General features: G+C 39.5%; 1 protein-coding gene across 3 annotated transcripts; it reads left to right on the forward strand.

The window, feature by feature from the left end:
* Window positions 1-268: 268 nt before the first annotated feature.
* ccn5 (cellular communication network factor 5) lies at window positions 269-13763 on the forward strand. 3 transcript variants are annotated; one of them, XM_040038108.1, is made up of 6 exons: window positions 269-452; window positions 5905-6605; window positions 7471-7687; window positions 8126-8374; window positions 11282-11523; window positions 12282-13763. In XM_040038108.1, exons 2-6 carry the CDS (start codon window positions 6543-6545, stop codon window positions 12567-12569), a joined length of 1059 nt encoding a protein of 352 aa, XP_039894042.1. In that variant the 5' UTR covers window positions 269-452; window positions 5905-6542; the 3' UTR covers window positions 12570-13763. The 3 variants fall into 3 exon arrangements, with proteins under 3 accessions (XP_039894042.1, XP_039894043.1, XP_039894040.1); XM_040038109.1 differs by lacking the exon at window positions 269-452 and having other exon boundaries at window positions 4989-6137; window positions 6251-6605; XM_040038106.1 differs by lacking the exon at window positions 269-452 and adding an exon at window positions 4989-5823.
* Window positions 13764-13864: the final 101 nt, after the last annotated feature.

Consider the following 13864-nt stretch of genomic DNA (forward strand, 5'->3'; position numbering starts at 1 on the left):
AATCTTGAACATGTGCAGAAACGTAACAGAAATCCATCCAATAGTAGAAATATTTCCCTCTGGAAAAAATGGTGGCCAGACCACCATTTTTTCCAGAGTAGGGATAGCCCTGAGTCTACACGTGATTCCTGCCATTATATTACTTAACATGGAGCATTATAATTTCACGAGGAACTGACACATGGAGCTGTGCAGAGCTGTGATTTGTCATTGCACAGACAGTTGTTTCCACCTCTACCCACGCAGTGAAGCAGTCATGGTGAGTGGGTGTGGATGTGTGTCTAGACGAGCTGTGCTTTTCTTTTTCCGCAGTGGACACGGCAGTGACCTCGGCCCCGTGTACGTCAGGAAGTGACCTTAGGACCTGACGATGTCCTTATCGCCTGCTACGAGCGTTCCTGTGGCAACTCTGTTCGACTTTCACACATTGTGCTGGAATGCCTGGAATTCAGGTATAATTTTAAGCAAAACCAGCAGAGAAATTCATGTTGGAAGAGTACTGACTATAAGTGTGCGTCTGTGTCCTACGGTGCCTCCTGACATCTGGACTGAATTTATCATATTATCATGTTAAATCATACATCAAAATTCTTTCTCACTGGTATGGTTTTCATTTTGTGGTTTTCAGTTCTGTCTTAGAACATTTTTAGATACTGGTGTGTGGAACTTTGGTAATTACTCTATTTAGTGTCTGGCTAAGTGTCTTGGCAGAATTAAATCATGTCTCAGTTGTTTATTTTGGATAGATGTAGACCTCTTTATTCAATCTAAGTTGTACATTACATCATGTAATAGCTGTGCACTGCACCTGTGGCACTTCCTCTGCAGAAGTTATTTCAGAGGAAACACATGGACTTGAGGGGTGAAAGCACTTTTATTGTGCTTCACTTCAATAAATATTTGGGAACATTTTACATCTGCTTAAATGTTCACCCCTTCATCTTGTCTGTTTTCTTCGTATTGAAAAGTTTATGAAAGTATTTTTTTAAGCTGCACTTTTTGGCTGCTTCTGAGATTTGTACCAGTTAGGCAGCCGTGGCTGGTGGGAACAACTTATGTGGTCTGGAAGTACAACTAGGAAAGAAATCAGGACTGTGTATTTCATTCATCCATAGTTTATGTGATAGAAAGAGAGCAAGACAGGTAATAGCCACCTAAAAAACTATTAATGAACCATACACCAGAAAAAAAGGCATTTGCTGAAATCATCCAGCATCTTCTGAACAAACATATTAGAAAGATGTTTTTGACAACTGTATTTTTCATGAGCCCCTGCTCTACATCCTTGAGTTTTCATTCAGTAAATTAGAAATGTGTTCAGAAGTTTTTCAGCATCACTGAAAGACGGTGTTATTGACAATCTAAGGGGAGGTGCACCAGAGCCGAAGGAATCAGACATAACAGAAAAGGTAGTTTGAGGTTTTATTTTGTTTTGGATGGAGGACTGCTCGGTCTGTGACCTCTGCAGGGTGTGGTGGCGATCCTGGAATAATGACTCAATATAGCTTAGTAAAGTCAACTATGACTAGACAGCAAGTCGGATGTTTTTGCTATTTGTGGAAGTTCCAGCACTCAAGGCTGATTTGCCCACCTTGTTCAAAGAGTACCTGCAGATGTGGCAGAGACAAACCTGCCAGTGCAAACTTTCAGTGACTCTAAGAGCCAAAACCTTAGACACCAATTGAAGTGCTCTGCATTTCATTGAATACGTGTCAAATGTTGTTCTGGGAGAAGATTTTAGTATTATTCAGGGCTTTTACAGCACAAACCATGTTTATTCTGAGACACTTAAATCAGCCACAGCCAGCTAGTTGGCACCACCCAAACCCACAAACTGGCAGAGCTAAATATTGTCTCGGTCAACTGTTGATGCTACAAAAACTTATTTTTGGAAGAAGAACAAATTCAGTGTGCAGTTTATTTACATACACATGTATTCATTTAAAAACGTGATATTAACATATACACATGTTATTATATTTCCTGATGCTGAATGCTGTGTTTTAAAGTTGTTCATTTTCATAAATAAGAAACAAAACAAAGCATACATTTGTTCAGAGAGCAAACAAACCGTTTCCACCACACGTTTTCTGAGCTGTTAATGTAGTTATTTAATGGGAATAAACACGTGTAACAGGTTCTGTGATGTGTCGTCTACATGGAAAAACAATATTCAGCTGCCAATCAGATATTTAAATTGATTAATTTTCAAGTAAGAATAAAAAAAGAATAATGTGGAAGCGCTTTTTAACCTCACTGAGTGCAGGGTACTGTCTGATTTCAGACAAATCATGCCCATTTGAGTTTCACATGTGTAAATATGATTAAAGAACTTTACAATGTCAGAGTATCAGCACAGAGTATCTGCACCACAGACTAAACCTGCCTTGTATTTTGTATTACTTGCACGCTGAGGAATTTTGGGGTTGTTGGACAACTCTCCCTGAACATGTGTTAGACATTTCTGGTTCACAGTGACAGATTTGGTAGAGTGACCGGGCTTTCTTTCAGCACACAGATCAATGAATTCTTTAGTAACATTTATAGGACAAATAATATTTTCATTACTTTGCCCTGTAGGTTTTGCATTCATAAATCAACAAGGAATCCAAAAGACTTTCCTGCATACCGTCACATACCAAAACAATATTCGCCCAAACTGAATGGGGGTTATTGTGCAGGATTTGGATTTGGGGGTTTCTTCAAAGGAGTTCACTGCGATTGAGAGTGATACTTCACTGTCTGGGACATTTCCAACATCTGTAGGCTTTGGAAAAATGTGTTGAGGCTTTTTTGCTAGTCTCAGTTTAAATTGGCAGATATGATTTCACTGTGTCTGATACTGGCTGACTACATCCCTTTCATACATGTTTGATCAAAGAACAAGAATAATGAAGCTTGACGGACAGTCTGTGAACTTGCTGCCCATATTCAGCTTAAACCTCATATTTTTCCTCTACTTTTTCCTCTACATATGTTTATGGCTTTAATATCCACTCTTTTAAAAAATCTCCACTCACCACAATAACCTATTATACTCTCTCAGTATGTGGGATTCACTGAAGAAAACCTCTACTTTTATCTGAGATCTTTGGAGTAGTTGCTTAAACTTGCTGCATGTTACAGTGGTGCTAGCAGCTATTACAATGCAATCCTTCCAGGTTCGGTCATTTCTGGAGGGCATGGAAAGCACATGGTAGCGGCCAGGAAAGCATAGTTTCAGAGAAAGCTCAGTTTGAGCCCCAGCAGTATGTTCATACTGGCAGGCCACCTGGAGTCCACCTGTAAGCTACACACATTCTTTCCTCTTCTCTATCTTTATGTCTGTCTCCTTTTATTTATAAGTTATGACTGGATGTCTTTCTTGCCCACCCATATAATGTGAGAAAAAGCTGATGTTGAAACTTAGGAATCTATTCCTAGTGTTCCTCTGACTGAATTGTTTTCTAATGAAAGGCTTGCTTTCTATTTAAGTCAATGGCTTGAGTATTTTTGTTTATGTCAAGGGACGCTGTGGCTTTGACTGTGTTGTTGTTATATTTTGTGTAACAGTGCTATAAAAGCAAATTATATTTATTTCTAGAATCAAAACAAAACTTCTTGATTCAGACTTAACATTTCAACATCCAAATGAAATTAAGCACACATAGTGATTTCTTCCTGATGAATCACTGATTTTCATCTAGCATAACTGTCCAGGCATGTGAGAAATGGGTACTGTTGAATCTTAGTCATCTGTTCCTAGTTTACCTTAGACTAAATTCTTTTATAATGATGAATTACTTTCAATTGATGACTGTCTGCAATTTTTTTGCTATATTTTTTTACAAATGTGGCCACAACATGAATAATTGTTATAATTTGTGTATATAATAGTGGTAAAAAATGTTTTTTTTAATTTAATGTCACTTTTGTGAGATATGTTCTTAACGTTGCTGTAGAAACAGGTCAAAGCTCCTGCTTATCCAAGGAAATATCACCACGCTGGCATGAAGGATTGGAGAAAAAAAACTGAAACCAACTTGGTTACTAAACAGTTTTTTAATTGCTTTGGTAATCTGCTGATTTTACTTTTGCTGCCATCATGATGTAACGATTGTGGTTATGAATCATGTCTAACCAGTAACTTGGTGGTTTTGCTTGCTCACGTCCTCTCAGAGTGAATTGTAACACGAGTTATAGCCCTAAATTAATGGGGAAGTGTCTTAAAACTGAATTCTTTCTAATGGTTGACAGGGGCAAAACTTCCAGTTTCAAAATAAAATCTTGTTGTACAGATATCTGGAAGGTTCCTAATGAGTTCATGGTCTAAGTCTTATCAGAAATGTTGATGTTTATTTTGTGAAGGATAGTACCGTTTAGAGCAGGGGTGGGCAATTCCAGGCCTCGAGGGCCGGTGTCCTGCAGGTTTTAGATCTCACCTTGGGTCAACACACCTGAATCACATGATTAGTTCGTTACCAGGCCTCCGGAGAACTTCAGGACATGTTGAGGAGGTCATTTAGCCATTTAAATCAGCTGTGTTGGTTCAAGGACACATCTAAAACCTCCAGGGACACCGGCCCTCAAGACCTGGAGTTGCCCACCCCTGGTTTAGAGTTAGCAAGGGTGATAAAGGGCTTACCCTGTGATACAGCTTCACTTTAGAGGTCACCATGATGGATCATCTGCCTCCAGCTCTATCTAACCCTCTGCATAGCCTCCTGAATTTTATAAACCTTCTTTGGGGTCTTCCTCTTTTCCTCCTGCTTAACAGCTCTGTAGTCAACATCCTTTGTCTAGTGCAGGGGTCACGAACTCCAAGCCTCGAGGGCCAATGTCCTGCAGTCCTCGATCCAACACAGCTGATTTAAATAGCTAAATGACCTCCTCAACATGTCTTGAAGTTCTCCAGAGGCCTGGTAATGAACAAATCATTTGATTCAGGTGTGTTGACCCAGGGTGATATCTAAAACCTGCAGGACACCGGCCCTCGAGGAGTGCATCCAGTGTCCATCCTCTGCATATGTCCAAAGCAACTCTTCTTTATCTCTAAACCACTCGACCTGAGCTGTGCAGCTAAAATGCAAAGTGGCTTTTTGTGTTAGGCTGTAAACATATTTATTTCTGCTGAGAGGCTGGGTGTTCTAAAATGGGTATTTCTGAATATTGGCTCACTGCAGTTTTTGTTTTTTTTTTTGCAATTCCATATTCATTCATTTGTTACAGTCTGTTATGACCATGTTGGTGTCATTCCTGGGACATAAGACTTAAAACTGCTCAAGTCTCACAGGTGAATTTGACCAAATGGTTGTTGTGATGTCACAGCTTTGTAAATGATGAAAAACACTTCAACTAAAACTAGTCTTAAAACTTTTTGAAACTGTGTTGGGTGTGAGTGAGCGTGAAGTTGACTTTCCAACACATTTGTGATTTGTTAAAATGTTTATTTTAGTTCAAACTTCTGTGTTTTGTTTGCTTGAACATAACGAAACTGCAACTGAAAATGAAAATAATATTGAAAAAGAGGAAGTCAACAAAAATCACCGCTGACCTTTTTGTCCAGTTTCCCAAATGAAATGGAATTGTTTATCCACCACATTCTGACTCTTACACTAACTTTGTTGCTCTTTATATCACCTCAATAGACATCAGAAAGGTTTTTGGATTTAAAGTGTTTCTGCCAAAAAGTTTTTTGCAGCTGCTGTGTTTTTCCACAGGTCACAAAGGTATTACATCACATTAACATGCTTGCAGTGATGGTCCTGTCCTGACGTTAATTATGATGTTTAAGAACAACACCATCATAGTGATTTCAAATAAGCCTCACGTTTCAAATTCCTGGTTAGTACTTCATGTACTTCGTATTCAAGCTAAACTGAATTTGTCTCATCTGCCACTTTTCTTTCTGCTTTTTGCCTTCAGGTTCCCATTCAAGAGATCACAATGATTCAAATTCATGCAAACCTCAGACATGCCACCTTTACACCATGGAAACCACAGCTAAGAGAAGGATTAAGTCTCTTTTAAGTCTGACCCCTCAACATATTTGGGCTTCACAAGCATTTGAGGGATCTGGGAATGAAAAACCGTGAAAATATCTGCTCTATATTCATTCTGTGAAAAGATGAACTATATCTGACTGACCAGCAGATTATGTAAACATAAGCTACATAAATTCTTCTCCACTTAAATCAGAATTGTTACCACAAAAGCCCTGGAAGTTGTTTGACTTGTTGACAACCTTGCTAATGTATTTTTCTCTCCTTAGCTTATGTGAAGCTGTGCAAACTTAGAACCCCGCAAGACTGGAAAGAGAGGGAGGAGAGGAAAAAGAGTGTGTGTATGGAAGTGGAAATGGGCAGCAGGGAGGAGGAATGTAAAACATCTGATACTAGTCCAGTTGCTGTTTACACAGTAGTCAGCCCGTGACATCAGCGTCCAGACTTTATAAATGTCAGGCGGTGCAAGAAGGAGCAGTTAGCAAACAGCTGCACTGGTCACACCACATCGTCACACAGTTCACTGAGACAGACCGAGCTCCATCAGCAACACAAGCCCCCATGGACCGACAACTGTGTGACTGTGTGATTGCTTTGGCTGTACTGCTGTGTGTGACTACACAGGTGAGGCCTCCTCCAGCTTATTTACAGTAATCGATTCTGAATGAGACTTTTATCAGAGAGTATTGTAGGTATGTAATGCTGAATTGTTTGTTTTCTTCCTTCACTGATCAATACATTTCCTTTTTAGAGTATTTGTTAATGTTTTCTGAAAGAAAGACGACATTTGCCTTGATTTTATTACAATGATTTGAAATAAAGATGAGATGATTAAAGTCATCCATCAAGAAAAGGTGATGTATTAGACAAGCAAGACTGTTGTTAATATTTTTATTTTTACCTAGTTGTTAATGTATTTTTTGGTTGATCAAATGCCAGAAATTGAAGTGAAATCACACTTTACTTGTCATCAACTTCCTTGTTTTGTGTAGCCGACTGTTAGAAACCAGTAGACATTCAGTGTTATGGTAACATCACAAATACAGACAGAAAACTCTTACAACATAAAAGGGGGGACTACATTTTTTCCCTTGAATATGATGTAAAATATGAATAAGAAGTCCCACCTGTGTTTTTTTGCAGTTATGTATTTGAAAAGTTGTTGACTGTATTTCTTTACAGTAACTTTGTTGTAAAACCTTGAAGGCTTCTCTTGTAAAGTGAAAGTGGACTTGGCCAGACCTCGCCTGTGTTTTGGCTCCTTCAGACACATGTAATTGGAAGCAGTGCTTTACTGCGTTGGATACCGATTCAGCTTCTGAGAATGCTTATAATATTTTCTTTGCTTCATTTTTTAAGGAATGAGAGTAATAATTTTGGTACTGGAATGATCATAACATCATAAGACTGATTTATGATGATTTTCTCTCATCTTTTCAGGTTTTGTCATATTGTCATACCTTCTAACTTATTTTTCTTGCTCCTCCAGGTGCTGTGCCAGTTGTGTGACAGGCCATGCCTTTGCCCCAATCCTGTCCCTCAGTGCCCCACAGGAGTACCCCTGGTGCTGGATGGCTGCCGGTGTTGCCAGGTGTGTGCCCGGCAACTAGGCGAGTCCTGTACTGAGATGTTTCCCTGTGACAACCTGCGAGGGCTTCAGTGCGACTACAGCGCCAGCTTCCCTGGGTTACCTGGGGAGTGTGTCAGTGAGTGTCACTTCTAACAAGCAAACAACCAGGCCCATGTCTGTGTGGTTAGGTTATAAGGGTGGAGGACACATAGGGAGGGAGTAGATAGAGCCTCAGCCAGTTTGCATGACTGGGACACACAGACTGACACTTAATGTTAGAGTCTGCTTAGCTGAGTGGATTCAGGACTGCTGTTGACACATTTCCTGTAATAATTACCCATGAGCATGATAAATTGCAGAGACAACACTCCAAATGAAAAACAACTTAACAGTGTCTCACTGAAGAGACTTGCTTTTCCATAAAGTGATGCAAGCACTTGCAGGGACAGCAGCTCCTGTGTCCTCACCTCTCTCTTGTTTTCTTCTGCTTCTTCCACCTAACTTAATCTATCCATTTCCTGATTAAGTTTCCACATCAATGGATAAGCAAAGACAACGTCTGTGTTTCTAACAGGTCAGAAGGATCTGGGCTGTGAGGTCAATGGGATCTTTTACCAGGAGGGGCAGTCGTTCCAGCCCTCCTGTGACACTTACTGCCGCTGCAGGGGGGGCGGGGTGACCTGCGTGCCAGCTTGTCCACTGAATGCTCGTCTTCCCACTCCAGACTGTCCCAACCCACAATACATCCGACTACCTGGGAAATGCTGCAAGGAATGGGTGTGTGAAAACCTTGAAAACACGGTCATTCAGGATGCAATTACAGGTAATGGAAGCATGACTCTCTGATACAGATGTATTTTGATGTTTTACAGGTGGGGAAAAGAGCTAGCCTGACATGTTTAATGATTCCTTTAAATTTTCCTGACATCAGAGCTGGATGTCTACAACATATTTTCCAGTGTCTGGATTCTAGTGCCAAACGTATGTTCATGTAGCGTATGAGTCTTAGTTGCTCCTCACTGATGATCAATCCATATGTAATATAATCCTTCATTCCTTTTTATGAGCTCTGTTACTGGTGGTCATGTCTGGAAGTTTTTACTGGAGTATTTGTGCATTAAACGGGGTGTGTCAAGCCAAAGGAAAACTCCCCAAATCCAAATATAAACCACATTTTTCTTGGTGAAAACATCCTTTTTTCCCTCAGTCACCATGCTTCCCAGTTTCATAACAACAACCAAAGCTGTGTGACAATTAAATATATGAAGCCATGTCAAGACCTCATTACTTCATTAAAGGGGGAGTGTGTGAGCACATGAGATGGGTGTTGAGGAAATGAAGCCAGTCTGAAAACATCTGGAATTCCAAACACTGTCTGACTCAAACTAAGTTATGAGAACAGCAAAGGAACATTTTGTTCTTCGATACAAAACCTACTGTGTCATCGTTGAAAATTAGCCGGCTATTATGACTTCTACATGTTAGTTTTGTGGCTTTTATTTGCACAAAAATGCATTAAATGTAGCTTTAAAATTTGATGTGAGCAAAAAAACCCCCAGAGAGGTGAAAAAGTCCAAACAGGATCTATTTTACTTTACTTTAAAATAAAGGTTTTCAAACTCTGTTCGAAAGCTGGATTAAGAGGAAGCTATATAAGCAGGCTGATCACCATAAATATGTAAGTACTGAGGTAATGAGAGGAGTCAGCTGCTCAGATTGTGAACAGTTCTGCACTGGTAGTTGTTTGCTTGGTAGTGTGATTATTCAGAAGTTATGAAAAGATCTCCATGAACGTTTTGGCAAACGTGGGGATTTGCCCAACTTAAAAGTAACTTTTAGAGTTGGAAGGATTATTGCAGTTAGCAAGATTTGGCACAAATTTAAATAAAAACTTAGAGAGATGGTTTTCATTTTCCCTAAAATATGCCAAACTCATTTGCATCTAGATATCCTGGTTTCAGGACTAAATTCCTGTATGGTAGGCAGGGAATCGTCAGCATTGATGAAATGATGCAGTCTCAGATTGTTGTTGTTTTAGTTTTGGTGCATTTAGAATTTGATCTAAAGGTTTGATGCATTTCCAGTATTTGTGTAGCTCAGCAGCTCAGGTAGTTAGCAATAGGCCACCTCAAAGCAGGATCCCACAGTGATTAATCACTTCAGCAAGAGCAGGGATATTCAATTGAAATTTAAGGAGGTCCACTGAGAAAATTTCCTCAAACAAGGGTCCACAACATCATAAAGTCCCACACTCTAAGTAAATGCAATATATTTTGAAGTATGCAGTACACAGTTGTATCGATGCCAGTATATAGTCAGGAACTGTCAAACAAAAGAAAATACAATTCAACAGCATTTCAACAATATTTACTATTATTTTATTCTAATAATAATATAATACTAAAAAGTTCTTTGCTAATTCCAAGCATAATAAGGTTTGCATTCAATAATGAAAAAGAGCTTTTGATAAAGTTGTCTTCAAATAAACTGATTTAAAAATAATGAAAGGTGTAGTTTGAGTCCCCCCTTCTGTTTTTTCTTCTTAGCTTCTACATATAAATCATCTCTGCTTTACCCCTTCTACTCTCAGTTTCCTGTTCTGCATCACGTCTACTCAGTAAGCTGTGTTTTCCCCGTGCTAAATGATTTGATTGGCTGAGCAGTATCATGTGATAATTGACTACCGCAAAGGAAAAAGCTGCTCATTATAATACACTTACTATGAATGAAAAAAAAAGTTGCCCAGAGTAAAATAAAAACAGCCCATCAGGGCACATGAAGAACGGCATCTGTGTAGAAGAAGCTCCTCTTGAGTCTCTCTGTCCTTGCCCGGATGATGCAGAACCTTCTACCGGATTGCAGAAGTTGGAACAGTTTGTTGTCAGGATGGGACAGGTCCTTCAGTATCTGTGCTGCTCTAGTCCGGCATCTCCTGGTGTAGATGTCCTGAAGCGGGGGGAGAACAATCCTGCAGCAGAGTTCTGCTGTACGGATCACTCTCTGGAGAGCTTTTGGTCCTTAACACAGCTGTTCCCAAACCACGATGTGATGTTCTGTGTGAGGATGCTCTCCACAGCGCCTGTATAGAAAATCCTGAGGATCTTTGGAGAGACCCTGAACTTCCTCAGTTGTCGTAGGTGGTACAGGTGCTGCCTAGCCTTTTTAGTCTGGACCTGAATGTGGGCAGACCATGTCAGGTCTGAGGAGATGTGGACACCAAGATACTTGAAGGACTGCACCTTCTCCACTGGAGCTCCATTGATGATAATGGGCTTGTAGTCTCTGTGCTGACTCCTTCTGAAGTCCACCACCAGCTCCTTGGTCTTGCCAACGTTCAGCTAGAGATGGTTGTCCTGGCACCACGATGCCAGATTCTTCACTTTGTCAATGTAGGCCGCCTCATCGTTGTTGGAGATGGCACTCAACACCACTGTGTCGTCAGCAAACTTCACAATGGTGTTGGAGCAGTGGGTGTAACACACTATGCATAGATAATTGCAATACTTCATATAGTTTATATGCTAAGAAAACAGGTAATAAGCTTTATTAAAGTAAATGAATAGATAAATACATTTATTGATTAATTTAAACTTTCATTAAAAAGTTTAATAAGTGCTAAATTTTCACAAAGACTAGAATCACATTTGTCTACTTAATGCAACATGAACTTTAGACATGAATTTTCCTCTTATTGTACTCATTGGTTTGTTTGGTTTCCCTCCCCACCCAGCAATGAAACCGGATCAGTTATGGCCATCTTTGCAGAGGCATCACCTTCAAAACAACAAGTTTTCGCCTGCCTCCTCTTGTGTAGAGCAGAGCACCCAGTGGAGTGCCTGTTCCCAGAGCTGTGGGGCGGGGGTTTCCACACGGGTTTCTAACCAGAATCCTGCATGCAAACTGCAAATAGAAACTCGCCTGTGTAAGGTGCGACCTTGCCACACTTTCCAGCCGGCCCCAAGGAAGCCCATGGTGAGCGCTAACAAAACCCACATCCTGTAAATGTGTACATTTACACGTACTGTCAGGTTTTACCTTTGATTTCAGTTTCACGTATTGCTTCTTTCAAAACTGTAACGAGAAAGTTCACCGGGTCACACAAAGTATGCAGAGACATGTCATCATTTTTAACACAATATCACAAAAGGTAAAAAGACATTTTAAGGCAACTACGAAAACAATGATAAGAATCTGTCTAGTTGGACACCACAATGAAGCTGTGACAGAACAATTTTGTTTCGTTTCTCTCGTCTGCCTTTTGACACAGAACAATACTGAAACAGATTTCATCAATCAGATGGGGGAGGGGTTCCTCGAAACCCAGACTACATTAAAAAAATTAAACATTTCAGTGTTAAAAGTACTAAAAGGGACTTTATAAAGTAGTTCCCACTAGTCACTGAAAAACTGTGGGTCCCACTTTCGTGCAGCAGAGTGGAGTCGGCCTTCCTGTAAATCTGCAGTCAATGTTTATACTCGTTAACTAAGTGAACTACAACCTTTCACTGACCTTTTTTTTTAACCACTGTTTTTACCATCAATTATTTTTAGAGGCTTTGAGGCTCTAGAGATTTTTTTAGAGGCTTTGTAGGCCTATGTTACTGATGTGCAGATAAAATATATAAAAAAATGCATATTGTCATGAAGTCTACCTAAACATCTTGAATCTTTAGCCTTACTGAATCATTACACTGATTACCTGCTTTTTCTTCTTCTCACTGTTGTTTCAGTGGGGACAGAAAGGAAATTGCAAGGCCAGCTACACGTCACCGGGACCCATTCGGCTAGTTCACCAGGGCTGCTACAGCACTCATGCCTACCGAGTCCGTTACTGTGGTCAGTGCACTGACTCGCGATGCTGCACACCTTACCAAACCAGCACTGCTGAGGTGACCTTCCGATGTCCCACTGGCAGACTGCTGCAACGAGCTGTAATGATGATCCAGTCATGCGCCTGTCATAATAACTGCCCCTATGCACCTTTTACAAATCCTGCTCTGTGGGGATACAGACCCTGATCAGTGTGTAAGAGCACGGACTCACTAAAACTATAGACTTCAGTGAATGTTTCAATGGCTTCACAATAAAAGTATCCCCAGGTGGATTGACGTAAACAACAAATGGACACTGAAAGAGAATATTATTATTTTAGAAAACTGTGATTTTGGATGAATATGTCTGCACTTATTTACAGCTCACAACTTCTGGAAAGCATCATTCTGCCAGTTTGTGACTTCATCTGAGAGTCAATAGAAAACAAGTAGACGTGTTTTACAAGAAAGGGAGAAAAGAAACATAAATGTAGGAGAGCTAGGGACTGTAATATACATGTATAACTCACAAAGTAAGTTCTAGAAATACTTTTACAAATAACTTTCAGATGTGCACTGATTTGGTTTCTTTTTTCCTCCCAGAATTGTTCAGTACAGTGATTCCCAATAATGTTTCACCTTGGATATCAAAAGCAATATTTTAAAATCACTGAAAACATCTTGACTTTTCCCAAATCTTTAGGCTAAAGTTAAACACTACGTAGATATACTATAATTCAGTTTTGGGAAAATGGATCAAATTAAACTCATCCAATATTGTTGAAATCTGGCCTGTAAAAAGAGAAGCATGTCACCTAAAATCTATATTATAACTTAAAGACAGTTGACCATGATGTCAACTGGTCATGAACATACTTTTAAAGACTGATTTTTTTTATTTCTAACTTGTAACTTGTGTCTATAAATTCAACTTTCAGTGATGTAGAAATATGTATTTGTTAAAGACATAACCCACAGAACGATTACAACTTTTGTAATGACAATTTCTAGATATTCTCTGACGTGAGCAATGCAGCTTTTAACTTTTGAACTTTGTGTGTGTGTGTGTGTGTGTGTGTGGCATAATGGGATTACATTGCACTTTCATTTATTATTCTGATGTAAATAACTGTAAAGAGGTGTCTCATGTACAGTGATTTTTTTAAAGTATGCCCTGTATTTTTACTCCCACTGGATTTTGTGCTTTTTGTGGTTATTATGTTTGTATAAATAGTTACATTGTTCAAACTGTAGCTTTTAATTATGTCACTTCATCTGTCATGACTTTCTGCTGCTGATGAGCTGTTAAAACTTGCTTGTAGCACACCAATATACACACTAATATCAACAAGAAAATCCTTTTGCAGCTTTGTGGATAAATTTAACTTTTAATAACTCTTATTATGATACTGGCTTAATGTGTTATATTTCTTTATTGTTCCTTTAAGGGTTTTTTTCAGTCTCACTTAAAAATACCTAGTATGCTTAGAAATCTACAGTGG

This window comes from Simochromis diagramma, unplaced genomic scaffold (assembly GCF_900408965.1).
Source record: "Simochromis diagramma unplaced genomic scaffold, fSimDia1.1 OVJJ01000061.1, whole genome shotgun sequence".
In the NCBI taxonomy this organism is placed as follows: domain Eukaryota; kingdom Metazoa; phylum Chordata; class Actinopteri; order Cichliformes; family Cichlidae; genus Simochromis; species Simochromis diagramma.

Coding starts and splice junctions, on each gene's coding strand:
- ccn5 (XM_040038108.1), top strand. CDS start 6,543: ATGGACCGACAACTGTGTGACTGTGTGATTGCTTTGGCTGTACTGCTG. Junction 6,606..7,470: donor TGCTGTGTGTGACTACACAG/GTGAGGCCTCCT, acceptor TTGCTCCTCCAG/GTGCTGTGCCAGTTGTGTGA. Junction 7,688..8,125: donor GTTACCTGGGGAGTGTGTCA/GTGAGTGTCACT, acceptor TGTTTCTAACAG/GTCAGAAGGATCTGGGCTGT.